The 19374-nt window shown below is 34.8% G+C and overlaps 2 protein-coding genes across 2 annotated transcripts; one reads left to right on the top strand and one right to left on the bottom strand.

Moving 5' to 3' along the window:
- The first annotated feature begins 1695 nt into the window (after window positions 1-1695).
- Window positions 1696-2712, top strand: LOC111884038 (uncharacterized). The gene is made up of 4 exons (XM_023880367.1): window positions 1696-1870; window positions 1964-2004; window positions 2107-2484; window positions 2572-2712. Exons 1-4 carry the CDS (start codon window positions 1696-1698, stop codon window positions 2710-2712), a joined length of 735 nt encoding a protein of 244 aa, XP_023736135.1.
- A 2542-nt stretch (window positions 2713-5254) lies between these two features.
- On the bottom strand, window positions 5255-8402 carry LOC111884039 (NAC domain-containing protein 40). Its single transcript, XM_023880368.3, has 4 exons — window positions 7749-8402; window positions 6642-6895; window positions 6072-6353; window positions 5255-5886 (listed from the first exon to the last, which is right to left on the bottom strand). The coding sequence occupies exons 1-4, from the start codon at window positions 8083-8085 to the stop codon at window positions 5410-5412; spliced, it is 1350 nt and encodes a 449-aa protein (XP_023736136.1). The 5' UTR covers window positions 8086-8402; the 3' UTR covers window positions 5255-5409.
- Between the last annotated feature and the right edge of the window lie 10972 nt (window positions 8403-19374).

Raw genomic sequence — 19374 nt, 5'->3', positions numbered from 1 at the left:
TAAGGTCACAAGTTAGCAAACAAAGTCATGTCATTCAAGTGGAACTGGTGAATCATGAAATTGAAACTCAAGAAGAAGTGATCACTAGTGAAGTTGAAACTGAAGAACCATTGGGAACTTACCATGTACAGGAACCAAGCTGCCAAGCTGATGATGGAGCTAATACTGCAACAGTTGATGACTATGAACCATTTATAGAGGATTACTCACTTTATGCTGATTATAATGCTGAGTTTAATGTTCAAACTTCATTTGAACAACAACCAGAAGTGGATTATCTATAGGGTATGATGAGTGATGATAATGGATGGGCTTTCTATTCTGAGAGTGGCCATGGTTCTGAGGATAATGGAGATGATTATGATGATAGTGAATACAATGTGGATGAGTCTAACATACAATTTGATGTAGATGTAGACATAAGTGAATTCCATAATGCTGTTGATGTAGATGAACATGGAATCTTGAACAATCATTCAAAAGATGAAGGGAATGACATGGTTGATGATGAGTTGGAAGTTATTGCCACTGATGATTATCAATTTGCGGGATTTCATGAAGATGATAGGAAGAGACTGCTAAAAGAGTTGAGTAAGTCAAGTACATGCTCACATGGAGAGGTTCATGTAAAACCATTTCAGATTGGCCAGGTCTTCAAAACCAAGCGTGATGTTAAAAACTACATGAACTCACATGCTGTAGCAACAAGGAGGTCTTTATATCTTGCCAAAAATGACAAAATCCGGATTAGGGTGAAATGTAAAGGTGTTGTAAGTAAGCCATCTAAAGTAGTTGATGGTGGTGGGACCTCAACTAGAAGTAGGGCAAAGTGCAAGGGTAAAAATGTAATTGCCAATAAAGGTATATGTCCATGGGCAGTCCAAATATCGAGGGCTAATGAAAATCGGGATTGGTTGGTGAAAACAGTACAGGATGAGCATAAATGTTTGCAAACAAGGGCAGTTAAAGCTTGCACTTCCAGATATGTAGCAAACTTAATTGTTCAACAAATTCAGAGTAACCCTAAAATTCCAGTGAAAGCTTTACACGAAGAGTTGTGCAAGAAACTAGAGGTAGTAATGTCATTGCAAAAGGTTGCGAGGGCAAAGTCAATGGTTGAACGTATCATTAGTGGGGACTACCAAGTATAGTATGGATTTTTTGAGGGATTATGTGTTGGAGCTACTCAACACTAATCCTGGTACAACAGTTCGGATTGATGTGTATCTAGAAACCTCCCCGTCTAATACCACAAGAACTTTTAGAAGAATATATGTCTGTCTGGGTGCATTAAAGTTAGGATTCAAATTTGGGTTAAGAGATTTTCTAGGTCTAGATGGTACTTTCATGAAGGGCCCTTACCCTGGGCAAGTGTTAACTGCTGTAGGCTTGGACTCAAACAATGGCATATACCCTGTAGCATATGCAGTGGTAGAGACAGAATGAACAAGTAGTTGGACCTGGTTCTTGGAATTGTTAGGAGAAGATCTGGATCTGGGAGCAAATTCAAACTTTACATTCATTTTTTATAGACAAAAGGTGTATATCACCTAACTTTTTTTAGTACAATTTCTAAATACATTTGGGTAACTGATGTTGCATACATTGAATTTTGTTTAGGGAATAATACCAGCAATGGAGAAGGTATTCCCTAGTGCAGAACACAGGTTCTGTTTGAGGCATATCTAGGAAAACATGAAGAAACAGTGGAAAGGAAAAGACTTAAGTGACCAGCTTTGGGAGTGCGGTAGAGCAACAACAGTCAATCATTTTAACAGAGCAATGGATGAGTTGAAGAAGATTAATGAAGAGGCTCATGCTTGGGTGTGTAAGATCCCAGTAAACACTTGGGCTAAATCTCACTTTAGTGGTAAGTTTCTAGAAATTTATTAATGAATTTTAATCTTCCCTGTTATGTGTTTACTATATGTGTAATTGTCTTCTCTTAATATCTATTATTCAGGAAGGGCACATACTGACTGTTTGTTGAATAACCTTTGTGAGGTATTTAATTCTAAGCTACATGAAGGTGGGGATAAACCTATTATCACTTGATTAGAGTATCTTAGAGAGTATCTCATTAAGCGGTTACGTGTGGTGCAAAAGGAAATAGATAAGTGTGAAGGACTTCTAAACCCTATTGCAACTACAGTGTTTGAAAAGATTAAGACTGATGCAGCTAAGTATGTGGCTAAATACAATGGGGCAGGAAAGTACTATGTGGTAAACTTGAATGACCAAAGTTGCGGTTGTAGGTTTTTGGAGATTACAGGTTTCCCATGTAGACATGTTGTTTGTGCTATATGGGATAAAATTGAAAATGGTGAAAATGCCCCACATGTTGATGAATGGGTCCATCCTTGCTATAGGTTATCAACATGGAAAGCCATCTATTTCAACAAAATTGATCCATTGAATGGACGTTCAATGTGGCCTAAAAGTGACTGCCCATTCACTTTACATCCACCAAAACATAGAACACAGGTTTGTATTTCAAGTAGACCAATTATATAGTAAACATGTGAACATGGAATGAATTCAATTCTAACTATAGTGTATCAATATGTGTAGGTTGGAAGGCCTAAGAAGAAGAGAAGGAGGGGTGTTGATGAGCCAAATAGCCAAGCTGGTAGATTGAGCAGGAAATATCTGGCAGTCACTTGTTCTAAGTGTCATAACAAATGGCACAATTCCAGAACATGTAAAGGGTAGGGAGGTAGTGGTGAAGTTGGAGGGGGCTGAAAAGTATTTTTAGTAGTTGGGCCTGGTGCTAGTGTTGTAGGTCTTTTGAAACTAAAGTCATGTGTAATTGTTTGAAAATGTGTTAAGAACTTTTCAGGAATTGCATGTAATGCTTGTGTTGTAGGTCTTTTGAAACTTAAGTCAATCTTGTGTTGTAGGTCTTTTGAAACTTAGTATGATGGTTGTATTAAGAACTTTAAAATTTTACATGTAATGGTGTGTATGTAGTATGCACATTTTGGTAACGAATTAATTTGTTTTGTGTACTACCCTTCACAGATCAATTAATAACATTGTACATTTCAATTGCAAATCAAAACCATCTTAAATGAGCATTTACAATACACTTAACAATTGCATTTCAAAAACATTCAAGCAATTGAACAATCAACTATTACAAACTACATTCTAGTATCATTACCATTATCACTACATTACACATTAATCTGATACATAAACCAAATACAACAACACCAATTCCAAAACCCTCTACATAAACTAAAAGCAAAAAAAAACCCCTATTCGATTAAAATAAAATAAAACATCTGCAGTGGTTACAAACCAAAAACCAAAACTCCATTACCATCCAAACCTTCACAAGATGCTTAGACATTAAAATAATACCAAAAAAACACGCATGAACAAAACAACATCAGCTGGTAGTTCCACAATTCTGCACTTGCAATGGCAACCCTCTCTTCCAATCGGTTCATTGATCTTATCAAACCTGGAATCACCACTAATGCCCTAGCACACATAGGAGGATCAAACCATCGAAGGAACCCACATCTTGTACAGTTCCAAAATTGTCTTCCAAGGTTACGATGCGTCCATGAAGTGATCTTCATTGCTTCATGCCCACATCTGCAAGTCACCATCTTTGAATCAAAAGTGATTGGATGTCGTGAAGGGTGCAACGGTCGAGCAACAGTGGAAGGGAGAAGAGAGATGACGACTGATAAAGGTGAAGGGTTTGTCCAAAAATCGGACATGCAATTTCTTTTAAAGAGAGAAGGTTACAACTGAAATGACGAAATTACCCCTGCAATATAAAATTAAAAAATGAGATAACGGTGAAATGCTAACGGAGTGAGCCGGAAGGACCAAATGTTAAAAGTTTTGAAACCATAGGGACCATCTGTGAGGTTTTTTGAACTTAGGGACTAAACTTGATATTTTTGAAAACCTCAGGGACCATTTTTGAAGTTTTGTCTATAATTAATAAACTTTTTTTTTTTTTTTTTTTTTTTATAAAAATTACACAGATTTCAAGTTTAGTGATTATGAGTTAAATTTAAACAACATTAATAAACTTTTTTTAAACAACATTGATAAACTATATTTTACTTTTTTTTATAAGGACTATATATGACTTAAATTTAAACAACATTGATAAGCTTTTTTTCTAGTATCTATGCTCAATCAATTTTTAGTAATCAGATTTCAAGTTTAGCTATTACTATAAAGTAATCAGATTTCAAGTTGAGTATAAATCACTGTTTAGTAATCAGATTTAAGTTTTTAGTAACAAAAGTATATTTTACTTTCTAGTACCAATTACTTTCTAGTATTTATGCTCAATCAGATTTGTCAAAGGAATTGGTACTAAATACATTTTTTAAGCAGGGGCAATACAGTCATTCTGGTACCAGGTTATGGAGGCATCTCAAGGTCAAAAAACACCGAAGTTAAATTTATGGAAACCGACAATAACTATGGCTGATTGACAATTATCCATTCCAACCACCATTTGAGTGTACAAACTCACACTATCATAATTCCAACACACCATCAAACCAAGAACAAACACTTGACTAAGAAGAATCAACAAGAAAGCATGTTCAATTTCAAAAAGAAACCAAAAACTAGTTGTAACAACAAAGAATAACAAAAAAAAGGCAGAAGGCGATCAAGAACAGAATAACAACACTTAGTAAAGATGCAACATCTCAACGACAGAGTAACAACACAGAGTAAAAAAAAGGTGAACAGAGCACAGAAGAATAACAAAAAAAAGAATGAACACAAAGAAGAACAAGAAGAATGTACTAGTTTGTAACAGAGAACAAGGCAGAAGGTGATCAAACTGTTAGACATAAGAAATCCCGCCGTCTGTCCATAGGTTAAGTAGACTAAAAGCTTAATACACACAATTTTTCATTTTAACACCATATAAATCATAACGCATTTGACACAATATTTCATTTTAACACCATATAAATCATAACCCATTTTAAAGACGTAGATCAGTACTGTGACATTTATTTTTCTACTCTTTCATTTCTTTATGATATGCCAATTTTTTTTACGGGATTTCCAACAAACATATCACAAACTTTATAAAAGGGTTGTTCATTTCTTTATGTTATTGTTTCGAATAACAAGAAACTTACTTTTATGCAGAAAAAGGCTAATTTGTCAAAACTTATATGATTATATTTGACGCTACACTAATAATGAAACAAAAATACCAAAAAGCAATCGATTAATTAGTAAAGAAAAATGGAGGAAATACATAACCATCGATCATATATATTTATATTACCAAGTGTCCAAGAAACACGTCATCGTATAGAGTTTGAAAGCCACATACATGATCCACCGCTAAGTTTACACCATAATATAAAAACCTATATATACACCCACCCCACACAAACCTTTTTTATTTTATATATAATCAGCAGTCATACGAAGCCAATGCTTCAGCTGCCTATTCCAATCTTCCATATCACATTTCCAAACCACAAAAACCATCACCAAAAACAACAAAACCAAAATCACATGTGTTGAACGTGACCCCTTTAGGGTATCCGCATTGCCAGACAATACACTAATAAAACACCCTGTTGATTTCTTCTGCAATGGCGGCGTCTGTGGGTGGTGGTGCTGGTCTAGACCACCGTCAACCAGTGGTGGTTCATGGGTTCGACCCTTTTGGCGTCTCAGTTTGATTCTTCGAACCGCAGTTCCTTGAGAGGTCATGATGTTTTGTGGTGGTAGTTTTTGATTGCATTTTGTTGGATCTTGGATTAACATTGGTTCATCTTTTGTGAGGAAGCCGTAGAATTTGAGAGAGTGTGATGTGGATTCATCGAGTCGGATGATGTCATCGTTGATTATATCCGCAAAACAGTCGTCAACATCCTTTAAAAAATAAAAAATATATTAAACTTTTATGTAAACTAAATCTATAGAATTTACCATTATCTTAATGATACTAAAAACTTGAATAACCATAAATGATCATACATTAAACTTTAACACCAAAGTTGGTGTTTACATCATTTTTACACCAATTATGGTGTTGGATTGAATAAGAGAAATGAAACCTTATATGGAGTGGAAGAGCCATGTGGTGACTCGGGATTGGCTTCCGGATTAGACTCTGATCCGGAATCATTCTGGTCGTCTGAATGAGACCTATAACTGCTTGTGGATTCTTTTGAAGCGGACTTTATAGTGTCGTTTGTGTCATGAAACCCGTCCAATTGGTTATTATTAGCATACTCGTTTGTTGTACCCGAGTGACTTTTATTATCCGAAGAGCCTCTTGATGATTCATTTAAGCGGAAATCACTGTTTCTACGAAGCCGACAAATAACCAAAGATTCCTACAAAATCAAGATTCATTAGTTAATTGTAAAAAATAGCAATGTATGTACTTCCGATGATGTGTGCTTATTATAGCATCCTACTTTCATTTATTCTTATTAAAAGATTGTAATTTGAAAAATCTATCGAATTATAGCAGTGAAAATAACATCAGATTAAATGCAAGAAATGATAAAAAAAAATAAATACAATTTTTGTCTTATTGGCATCAGTCTCATTTGCTACAAATGTTGAAAAACCTAAGAAAAAAAATTATTGAATTATATATTGATTATAATAATCTCTACCTGTGCAGCATCATTCATACAATATTCATGCATGATCCATTCTGTTCTTTCTCCTTTAGGAGCACGACCCATGTGAAAAACCAGTGTCCGTTTTGTGCCAATTGTAACAGCACCTGATTTTACATTTCGTTCTTTTCCAGTGGCCTTCCAGTATCCGGATTGGGTAGCCCGTTTACTTTGTGACCCGTTTGGATACTTCTTCCCTCGGGTCGAAAAGAAGAACCACTCATTATCCGATTGAATAATGGAAATAGCTAGTGACAACAAGTTACTATCAAATTCAATTGAGCACGTTCTAAAATCAGTGGACAATATAACTAATATCATTGCCAAAACATAACATAAAATCATAAATTAATTAGTGTGTATATGATGAAAACTAAATGATTACCACTAAGTAGGGGCATTATGTAGTATAAAATGTATATACTATGTCATTATTAATAAATTTTAGGGGTTATACTTATATGGACTATTGGTTACTTGAATCATGAGAGGAATGCATATGAATAGATGTTAATGTTTTGAAGTTGATTATAAATCTAATTGTCTTTCTATTCATTATGGCATCCAAATTGAAACATAAAAATGTGAGTTTTAAAACTACTTAATTTAGTTCTTTATGAACTTTAGAACTTATATTCGAGGTTGTTGTATTCAAAACTTATAAGTCATATAGAGGAGTAGAAAACAAGCAAAGCCTTCTACCAAGATTAAGATAAAGGAAGACCAAATTTGAACTTGCAAGAAAGGTACAAAGAATATGTGTCATATAGGCTAAATTTAGCATTCTTAAAGGGGTGCTACAACCTAAAATAAGTTGTTCATGTTAAAGATAAACCAATCCCTCTTGTTTGTAAATTGCACCCATATCTAATTGATAATATTTCACAGAAGATGAATATGTGACCATAATTAGAGACAATATGTACACAAGAATAAGGTCATATTATCATAAGACATGTTTTTATACAGAAATGATGACATGATTGAACAAATTAGGGCTTTAGAACAATTGTAATGCAAAATTGGCGGTAAAATACATACAGTGCTTCCGAATTTCAGAAAATGAAATGGAGATCAAGTTAGGAGGAAGGAAGCACTAACCAGGTAAATCCCATGGCTCATGTCGGCAGAAATCAACCTCCGGAATGATATCAACGCAATTATCAGATCCCTGGAGCTTCTTCTTCAAGTAATACGAAATCAACTCATCGTCAGTCGGCGAGAATCTGAACCCTGGAAACACCGATGACGACGCCGCTATCGACAACTGCATCTCTCTCAAACTCTTTGCATCATTTCTTCTCATCGTCCGCCCGCAACCATCATCACCGTCAATACCATCCTTCATCGAGGACCAATCACCACCGCCGTCACCGTCAATACCATCCGCCATCGACCAATCACCACCACCGTCACCGTCAGCCAGTTTATCCGTCATTTCTCTCTTTTTAAGTTATATATAATCGAAAAGCAGAATCTATGTTTTCGTGGAAGTATTGTGACGTGAAGCAGTGGATAATCAAATTTAGGGAGTTTGTAAATTGCAAGTGCAAGTTGTATGGTGATAATGGTGATTAAAGAGAATCGAAGATGACATAGCCAATCCACGTGCCTTTGTGTTAGCCTTACCAAGTATGATCACGTGTCGGGGAGACACTGTGGCGAATCATTCATTCGCCACATCGATGATGAAAGTAGCAGACACACAGATGATTCATAGATTCGTAGGCATGCAGCTTTGCCGGCTTTGACCTTGACCCTTCAACCCCCAAGGTGCCATTACACATGCGACACAACAAAGCAGATACCACCTTTGATTATAGTTTTAAGCTAAATCCAAATAAACACCTAGATATTTTTTAGTGGTAATATACTTATTTATACATATTTGATAATCAATTTTTTTTCTGTTTTTTGCGTTCACAATTATCCATTCCATTTATTTAAGTGTAGACAATCAGTTTTTATTACTAGTTACTCTAGAGATAAATGGGACAAAATAACTTAATTAGGAAATATATTTTTCATTTGTACATATTTAACTTTAATATTTTCTTTGCATATTTAGTCATTAATATTTTATTTGCTACAAAATGAGTCTTTATTGTTTTTATATATATTCAATAATTATGATAGATTTTTTAGGTTTTTCTCACAGCATCTTACGTACGACAATCATTAATGAGATGTTTGGGGTTATTAATGCTTATGACTACAATGACCTCAGCTGCTTAGTTGTTTAGGTCTTGTGTTCTGAACGTCATAATTTCTCCATACGATTTTAGATTTTAACGATCTTTATATCCACATGTTCGTATTTGTTGTAATCTGAACACCGTAACTTCTTCATACGATCTCGGATTTCATTGATCTTTATATCCAGATGTTCGTATTTTAATCTACTACAATTTCCGTTTAGATTACTGCCGTTAAAAGTAATATATTTAATATCTGAGATCGTATGAAGAAGTTATGTCATTAGAACACAAAACCTAAGCACTAAGCAAAAGAGACCGTAGTGGTCATAAGTATGAATAGTCCCGAACACCGAATTAATGATAAGTCCTATGTTGGATGTAATGATAAAAATCTAAAGAAACCGTTCATAAGTACCGTATGTGTACAAAAGCAATAAAAACATATTTTGCAATAAAAAATTAAGGACTAAATATGCAAAAAAAAAAAAAAAAAGATTAAATATGTACAGAGTGAGAAATATATTACCCTATTAAATCATTTTTTTCCGAGTTACCTAAAATAGTCAGTCATAAGAACCAAATGTATACAGTTAAATAAGTTAAAAGTGCAAATGTGGACGAAAAAAAAAACTCAGTGACCAAATACATACAAATAAAAAAATATACTACCTTTTAAGTCATTATCCTTTTTTGTGTATAGAATACGTTTTTTTATGTATAATAGATTTTTTTAACCACATCTAATTTACTTATAAACTACATTTTAATTTTAAATATGTTTATGTGGAACTTGAACTCTCAGCTTCAAAGAAGAAAGACATCACATATGATATTGTTGGATTAGAAGATATTTAGTGTATGTATAATAGATGATGGATAATCTATGGTGATATTACATTTAACTATATATAAGAGTTTATTATTACATGTGGAAAACAAATATGTAAAAGAAAAAAAAAGATGTTTTAGATGTTATTAGGTTATCATTACTATGTACTATTAACCATAAATATGACGACTTTTATATCACTTTCATCTCATCACTAAACACAAGCACTAAAGGTTGGTATACCCATCACTCCACATCATTATATCTTTCTTATTTTTTATTATTCAAATAAAAAAAATTATTTTTTATTACTTAAAATATAAAGAAGGACATAGTTAAAAAGAGAAAGAATCTAACTTGATGTGGTGGTTGTGCTCCCCACAATAAAAGACCACGATCACTAGCAACCACTAGCAATTACTAATCACTAGCAACCACTAGCGACTACTAACCACTAGGATGATGTTTTTGGTTAGTAGTTATTGTCAAGTGGACCACAAATGATGTTGATAAATATGTATTCATGATGGTTTTATAGCTCCATATTCATTAAAATGAGTATGTAAAATATAATTGTAAAAACAGAAAAATAAAATAAAACATACAAATACTGAGAAAATAAAAAATTATATAAAAATAATTTCATTAAAAGTTTCACAAAAGTAAAGTGGTAAAAAAAGATTTTAAAAAAGTATTTTTATATAGAAACCAATTTTAAGAAAACATTAAAAGTATTTTTATATAAAAAATAAAAAAATTGTATGGGGCAAAGATCCGATACGGGTTACCCAGACTCGAGTTTGTGACAACATATATAAAATTAGTTATTACACCAAAAAAGTGTCACCTCACATCCCACATCACCCATGGTGTTATAACATCATTATTAAAAATGTTCACAATATTATAACACCAAATCATTTTCATGTTCTCCTTTATTTTTTTAATTTTTTCGAGTTTTTTTTAAATAATTATAAAAACAAATATAATTTTATAAACATGTTATTTAAATAAAACATAATATTTAAATTAACCATAACATTTAAATTAAAAAAAAACATTACAAGACCAAAAAAGATAAATTTCAAATATAAATGATAGTCCTAATTCTCTAAATTGAAGCAACCCAATTTTCCCAATCTTGTCATCAATGTTAGTTCTGTTATGTTTTCCATTAAATAATAATTTTATCTTGTTATCATCAAGTTATGGGGACCAAAATTGTAAGAAAACAATAGTTGATCATGTATATTAGTCATGGGGTCATTTTCACACACTTGGAGGGTCTAGTTTATAACTTGTGTGGTATTTAAGCACACATGACCTTAAAATCCAGGATTAACATGATATTTGCAGCAAACAAACCCTATTTCCAGCCTCCATGTCACTTTGAGAGATGTTCCTAAGTGTGCTTTCCATTTGTGAAAAGAGTGGGTGAATCTTGTGAATGAGTGAAGATTGTAGCATTTTGGTGGAGTTCTTAGAGTTCTTTCCTTCTAGAAATTCTCTTTGAATCATCTCATATTTTCTACGAGGTATAAATCACTTTCTCATTATCCATCTCTACTTTCAAATCATTAGAAGTCATGTAGGTGTTAGTCATGACTTATCACTACAAGAAAAACGCGATTTTGCTAGGGAAAGAATCCGTTGCGAAAAGCTGAAATTCCGTTGCAAAAGATGATTTGCTATGGAATTTGCAACGGCCCATTTTCGTCCCTAAAAACGTCGTAGCGAGGGTTTGCAGCGGAAACAATACTTCCATCACAAATGTGACAACAGAATGAAATCTATGGTAGATGGTATTCGGTCGTGTATTCTGTAGTAGGATTCCGTCACACAATCTGTGGTAGTTATTCCATCACAAATTCCATGGTGATGATTCCCTAGCAACTTCTTCGGTGATGAATCCCTAGTAAATTCGTGGTGGTCATTCCCTAGTAAATTCCGTGGTGGTGATTCCCTAGCAAATTTCATGGTGGTTATTCCCTAGCAAACTCCATGGTGGTGAACCCCTAGTAAATTATGTGGTGGTCATTCCATAGCAAATTATGTGGTGGTGAATCCCTAGCAAATTCCGTCGTGTTGAATCCCTAGCAAATTCCATTTGATGACTTACTAGCAAATTCCGTGGTCATGAATCCCTAGCAATTTTCGTGGTGTATATTGTATAACAGATTCCATATGGACCGATGGATAATTGATTTATAAATTATATCCAAATTATTTTGTAGTAATATATGAAAAACAAAAATAACAAAAAAAATCAAAACCATTATATCATAAAATAATACAATAATTATTTATTACATGGAGAAAGAAAAGTTGTTAATCTAAAATAAATACTCTACAATAAACATATATCAAGCTACTACTGTTGTTGTTTTGTAAAGACATTAATAAGATCCAATGTCGTTTGAAGTTGTTTTTCAAGATGCCCGACCCTTGCGTTGTTTTCTTCTTGTTGGGCGTTCATCATTTGTTTAATCTCTTCGTTTTGCTGTTTTTGTTTAGCAACAAGCTCCCTCATTTCTTCTATTTCATCATTTTTTTTCCCGGAATGTAAGATGCATCCGTTTTACCGTTCCTATTGGGAACCGCCTTTGCAAAAGAGTTTAATGCATAAAGTCTTCTTTTTTATTACGACCACCAATAACAACATAAAATAGTTTGTCTTCCTCAAATTCAACACCTTCAGCTTCCAACTCTTCCCGTTTTTCTGTATATGCCGCCTACAAAATAAAAATAATATAAGTTAAAAGATATCAAATTTATGAATGATATTATGGACTAGCTATAATATAAAAGTTTAATACTGAAATGAATATTACATGGATTTGTCTATCTTTTTCATTTGTGAAATTAACTCCATTATGATTCTTCGTGTGTGTGTATACATGAACAATTCACTATGGGTGGATTACGTCCTAATTTCCTCTTCTGCATAAATACCATATAAAATGTCAAATATACAGATAAACATATATAAACATTGATACGATGTACCATTTAAAAAATTACCAAATCAGAAGTAATCTTCAAATGACTTGCGGATCCAACGTTATGTGTAGGTTTTGCTACTCCATCAGCCACACTGTTACGCCTATTTTTCTTATTCTGCTTAGATTTTAGCTTGTATTCTTCTGTATTCCATTTTAATTGTGTAACATCCCAAGAATTTGGTAGGTATTCCCGAACCCTCTTCTATCATTACCTTGCCATTTATGGTCCTTGGGGTTGGAAGTGAAGAGTCAAGATAAGTTTAAGGACCAAGTTTGCAAACTTGGGTCAAAAGGGAGTACGTCGTGCGTACATAAGAGTAAATTAAGCATATTAAGGTCCGCCTTAGTACGTTAGCGTACAATTGAGTACGTTGGGTGTACTAATGTCTGGGTGAAATCCTAATATTTAGGGTTTGGGGCATATATAAGCAACATAATGTGCACCAACACCTCGTTTACCTCAGCCTCCACAGATCAAACTCGCCTCTCTCAAACCCTAGCCTCCCCTTTGTGTGTTAAGCTCATTTTTGCGTGTTCTTGCGTGCCTTAGGAGGAAACTATTGCATCAAAGAGTTGAAGGAAGAGACCAAGCTTGTAGATATGAAGTTAGCTCGTGCACAAGAAGCTCTAGAAGGTATAAAGTTTCAAACTTGATGCTTATATGATTAGATCTCTCCATTTTGCTTTAAAAGACCCATTTCTTGTCCCAAAAACCACAAGGTGGTGCATATTGTGTTTTGAACGAAAAGGAATGTCCTTCTGGACTCTTGAAGGGACCTTGAGTGATAAAAATGAGGTCCCATTAGCTGAAGGTGTCCCATGCATGGAAGGATAATGTCTTAATGGATTAAGACCAAGCATTTAGAACTTTATGAATGTCCAAAGTGATAAAGTTCACGACTTTATGGATCCTAGGCATGTTAGATCTATGGATCTGAAGTTTAAGCTTAAGTGCTTAAGCCATTAAGCACTTAACAAGGTTTTGGCAAACTGTCTAGTACGCCTAGCGTAAATCCAGTATGCCCAGCGTGCTGGGTCAACCATCCCGATGGTGGTCAGCATTTGGATGAGTACGACCCACGTACCAGAGGAGTACGCCCCGCGTACGTCCTTTGTTGGGCCATTGGCAAATGGGCTTCGGGTTTTGGGCTGCTTATGGACTAACTGGATTTGGGCCTTTGCTGGACTTTGTAAATAAGATGTTTTGGGCCTGTTAGTGGTAGTGAATCATGGGGTTAGGCTCAATAAGGAGGTTGGGCCCAATTTAGTAAATTGGGCCAATAGTGGATTTATGTATATGGACTCTCAAGTTAAGGACTTGGTGTGGGGCTTTGGCCCAACAAAAGGGAATGGACTTAATGAGTTATGAGGACACTTAATCAAGGGAGTAATATTGGGTATTAACCTAGTATTTATTATGTGACAGTTCGGGATTCCCGGTGAGAAAGCAGCCAGAGATTTGCAACATTTCAGCACTACTTGCGAGGTGAGTTACCTAACTATACTAAGGGGGTCTAAGGCACCAAGGTCGGCCCATGAGATATGATGTTCTAGCAGTTGGTAGTATGTTGAGTATGAGTTAGTGTTGCATGCTAGTTGCTATGCCAGTTAGGTAGATCTATAGGACTACTTGTAGTATTTCGTAATTATTTGTATGCACATTAGTTGTGTTATATGTCAACATATTATGTAGGGTGGGTTGAGGTGATACTGCTTTGTGCGGTAACCAACAAACCCGGGAGCATTCTAGATACGAGCTAAGGGCCAGGTGGGGCATGCCAGACTCATACTGTGGGCTCGGGAGCATTCCAGATATGAGCTGAGGGAGACTCGTATTATGGGCTCGGTGGCAATCCAGATGTGAGTTTTGGGCGCGGAAGGCAATCCAGACTCATAATGTGGGCCCAGGGGTAATACCGATGCGTTTTGAGCACTACATCATTCCTGTGGTGTACATGTAAACCCTAAAGCTTTGGATCTAGCTTGTATAATGAACATGCAATTGAATTATTCCAAAGCTATAAACCCTAGATCTATCATACTATGATTTGAATTAAGGGTTTAGAAATTACCTTTGATTGTTATGTAGTAATAACAATCTATTCCTCCTTGTAATTGGTTTCAGAAAGCTTAGTGTCACAAATGTCATACCTTTAATGGCTCACAAACACCAAGAGCAAGAGGATGAAGAAGCAGAAGAGGAGAGGCACCTAAAAACCGTCCAGAAACCCTAAGGAATCAGTTAGCCACGTTTTTGGTGCCCTAGGGGTCCTTAAATAGTGAGGCTATTAGGGTTATCTAACAAGGAAACCCTAATTTGATTGCTTAGGCCCTAAGCAGCCCATGGACTCCCTACTTAGATGCGTTGGAAGATTTCTAATGGGTTTCCCCATAGAATTCGTCCACTCCTCTAATATGGAGTCCATTAGCCCAATATTCAACTATCACACAATTGATAACTCTAGTCCCCTAAGTTTAATTAATCTCTTTTAGCCACAAAATTAATTCTTAATTAATTATTGACTAATATTAATTAAATAATATGATTTCTCCTTTAATATATTATTCTCATAATATATTAATAAATCATAATTAATCCTCTCTCTCCATAATTCATCCTATCAATTTGCTTTGGTGAAGGCAACCCAAAAGGACCATGCACCATCGGGTCAAGTACATACCAAAATAGTTATGGACTTAGACACTAATCCAACAGTCTCCCACTTGGATAATTCTAATAACTATTATGCGTATGACTTCAGATCCTGATCTGCAATAGTAGCTTTCAAAATCCGCTGTCAACTCTGATCTTATCAGATAGCGTGTCCTTTAGATAAGGGATCATATATTCCTCCATTCTTGATATCATATAGACTGAGACATGGATTTAAATCATTCTCTCTGTCTATATATTGTTTCCCGACTTCTGATTTATGACGACTGACAATAGACTACAATTGAACGCATCAACTTAGTCCTGGCTTGGCTAAGCGCTTAGGGTGTCATCACTAAATCATCGAGGGGCCCACATATATCACTTTTATCCCACTTCGGGTAAAAGGAACAGATAAACTCCGACTCAATGATCACTTGTACTCACTCACCGAATTACACACAACAATACGTTTTATAACACCAAGTTAATGGTGCGTTTTCATATTATCAATGTGTAACCGACTCGCAAGATACAACTTACACATCTCGGTTTAAAGAATATAAGATATTATCGTCTCACCAATCACTCGTGATAAAATCCATGAAGCGATCCAAGTGAGCATGGGTTTATTCCAATACTCTAATCTTATAGCAGCACTCATGAACCCTGTAGCAAACTTTTTCTATGTCTAAAACACTTTAGACAATCTACAGTCAGATTCATGACAGTCTTCTTTCATTCCTACTTCCAAAGAATGAGCGACCGTGGAGGGTTTGAATAATCTTATTATTCGGGAAGTCAAAACATGCAAAGTGAAACACAAGAATAATACTAATCCTATATGGCCTCTAACCTTTGAGTATAAATAAAACATTTTATTTAATCACCATATTGAATACTCATCATTTGTTGTTTCAGGTAATCAACTTCTTACTTGAATTATAACTACAATTATGTGACAACCAGAAATTTCCATTCAGTCAAACCTTAAAAGTCAACCACTTCGTATCATAAGTTAATGTCATTAATTCTTATTTTTAAGAAATTTAAAGTTTGTTTTATTATTTTAATAATATTTTTAAACGAACGGGTGAAAGAAAGTGTCGTCTCGGGTTTTGAAATTTAAAAACCGCAAATGCCTCGTGTCTTAGAAGTTCGCGACCAAACTTTTATGTTTGGGTCAAAAAATCATCCCAAAAATCCGTAAACTCATGCTTATACATGAGTTTACTCACCAAGACTAGTCATTTGTGTTTACTCCCCATTTCCTAAAAGAGTAGACTCCAAACTCTTTCAAGTATCATCCTAGATTTTGTTCTAGATCTTCAAACTAGTAAGTGTTCTAACCCTTTCAATTTACTATATCACTTAATCTAGTGATTGTACATCCTTTAATCCATTCATTTATGTGTTTTGACTAGTTTTTCCAAAACACCAAGAACACCAAGAACACACACTAGTGTTCTTGGACTTAAAGTTCATTTCAAGCTTCCACAATGTAAGTACTTCTATCCTAAAGTCATTTAAAGCTAGCTATACATTTTTATACCAAGGAAAAGTCCCAAGAACACCAAGTTAAAGGTGTTCACGGTTTTGGGAGGTCCCAAAACCGTAAACACCAAGAATAGGGCCAAAGTGGTGTGTTAGGGTGCCTAGATGCTTCACAATGCCTTAGGGACTTGTCTAGATTCATCCTTGATGAGTTTATCACACAAAAAGCACCAAAATCATACATTTTTATGTGTTTACAGTTTGGGGATCTCCTAAAACCGTAAACACCCCAAATGTTGTGTAAATGTCCCATAAATGTCCCACGGTTGTTCCTTATGTCTGAATCTAACCTAGACTAGTGCCATGTTTGAGCTAAGGACTTGAAAACCGCCAAATACCAAACTTATGAGTTTAAGGTAGTAAACTCATGAGTTTAAGGTAGTAAACTCATGAGTTTAAGGTAGTAAACTCATGGATAAATGGTCCTTAGACAGTAAACTCCATTTAGGAGTGTTTTGATGCCACACAACACTTCCTAAGGCTAAATCATGAAGTAGGAATGCTTGGAATAGCTTAGAAGACTTCAAATCATCAAATGGTCAAAAGGTTAGGAGTTTACGACCGTAAACTCAATAGTTTACGACTATAAACTCAAGGGGTGTTGATCCTTAGGGAGTAAACTCATTTTAAGAGTGTTCCTTGAACCCCAATCATATCAGCCTTTCCCTACAACACTTAGATGCACTCCTTAGCACTTATAACACTTATACAAAGTGTTTGGCATGTCCTAGAGTGTCTTTACTTGTTTATTAGTTGTTTAAAGACTAATTGTTTATATACATATGTCCTCATATGTAATTAGGATCTTTGTGCGTGTCTAAGTCTTCACTTGACACCAAGCACTTATCCGACACTTCCTTCCGATCCACTTGCTACAGGTGAGTTCATACCCCTTAATCAATTTTTTAACTGTTTTTAAATGTTTTATGGGGGAAATACAAGTAGAATTATGCTAATTATTATATCAATCACATGTGATTAATAAGCAGCATTCAAATGATTGGCTACTCATTAGCCGTTTTACCAAACAGTTTCCTTCAAATGTTTTTCATAAACACTTTATGTGTTTAAAACTCCTTATTACACTGTACATTTTACTATGTATGTTACATTTCAAACTTATTTACAATTGTGTTTCAAACAAATGTTTCTTTATACTAACTGGTTTATCAAACCCATGCCTTCAAACCGTTTTATAGATTGACATCAAGTCGATCTTTTCTTAGATAATAATTATATTCAAAGGTTTTACAAAACTTATTTTATGCTTTTATATTATCAATTGCATGCCTATATATGTATAGATATATAAGAAATGTTTAAAAGAATTAGGAAGGCTATCCACCCTATTTCCTTTTCGCGCTTGAGATGTGGTCTGGTGGGACATCGGGTATCCGTCCGAAGGTTGTTTAAATATTAGTTATATATCAAATGTACATATATAGTCATAAAGGTCCTTCCAGTTCATCCAATGCCCTTGGGTAGCAAGGGTATACATCCATGTCGATACGTACCAGTTAGATTATTAGTAAGCTACCATATGGGTAGTTTAGGAAGATACTAGAACTATTACTAGAACGCGATATCATACAATGAGTCAGTTCATTCATGAGCCAATACTTGCTAGATAGAGAGAACATACATTACAGCTAGAACATTACAGTACATTACTATTCTTGCTAGATAGAGAGAACATACATTACAGCTAGAACATTACAGTACATTACTATTCATGCTAGATAGAGAGAGAACACGCATTACAGCTAGCACACGTAGAACATTTCAGTACATCACATATACATGAATACGTTGACATAATTGTGATCCACTGTATCAGAGCATGCCTTCAATGTCATGGCCCGAGTTGTAGCCAGAGTCTCTTGGAGGGAGAGCGGGAGTTTGCGTATAGATCTATACTGGATTGACTATCCTACACCTTGCTGCTAGCTACAGCCGGACCTGCAGGTCTGCGGGTGCCAAACGTCATACCTTTTTACGACCTACATTTGTCATTGTTACCCAGTCGATAGTATGGTACAATTAATCACATGATGCCTTAATATAAATCCGGTTTAAGGTAGTTAGTACAGCAGTAGTTCCTATAGCATTACACTACAGTACTACATTAATTTGCCCTTTACATATATTTAGTGATCTTTTCACTTAAGCATTAAATGTAAAAACTATATTTTGTTAATGATAGTTTCACTTGGGAAAATTACACACTTTTACAAGAAATGAACATTTAGAACAGTCGGGTCTTGGTAGAAGGCTACATTCAGAGCAGTTAGGTCTTGGTAGAAGGCTACATTTAGAAGAGTTAGGTCTTGGTAGAAGACACCCTTATATAATAGTAGGAATCATAGGGATTTCTAGGGTTTTTCAAACGTTTACAGTTGTTTTACAAAACATTTTTATACTTACAGTTCATATACATTTTCAATACTTACAATTCGTATACATACAAATACTTACATACAAATTAAGACAC

This window comes from Lactuca sativa, chromosome 3 (assembly GCF_002870075.4).
Source record: "Lactuca sativa cultivar Salinas chromosome 3, Lsat_Salinas_v11, whole genome shotgun sequence".
Lineage (NCBI taxonomy): Eukaryota > Viridiplantae > Streptophyta > Magnoliopsida > Asterales > Asteraceae > Lactuca > Lactuca sativa.
This window is presented reverse-complemented; position numbering and strand designations above follow the sequence as displayed.

Excerpts from the sequence above, each read along its gene's own strand:
- LOC111884038 (XM_023880367.1), top strand. The coding sequence starts at position 1,696 with ATGAAGAAACAGTGGAAAGGAAAAGACTTAAGTGACCAGCTTTGGGAG. Across the intron at positions 1,871-1,963 it reads GGCTAAATCTCACTTTAGTG|GAAGGGCACATACTGACTGT; the intron begins GTAAGTTTCTAG and ends TCTATTATTCAG. Across the intron at positions 2,485-2,571 it reads CACCAAAACATAGAACACAG|GTTGGAAGGCCTAAGAAGAA; the intron begins GTTTGTATTTCA and ends CAATATGTGTAG.
- LOC111884039 (XM_023880368.3), bottom strand. The coding sequence starts at position 8,085 with ATGACGGATAAACTGGCTGACGGTGACGGTGGTGGTGATTGGTCGATG. Across the intron at positions 6,896-7,748 it reads TGAGCCATGGGATTTACCTG|CTATTTCCATTATTCAATCG; the intron begins GTTAGTGCTTCC and ends TGTTGTCACTAG. Across the intron at positions 5,887-6,071 it reads GCTCTTCCACTCCATATAAG|GATGTTGACGACTGTTTTGC; the intron begins GTTTCATTTCTC and ends TATTTTTTAAAG.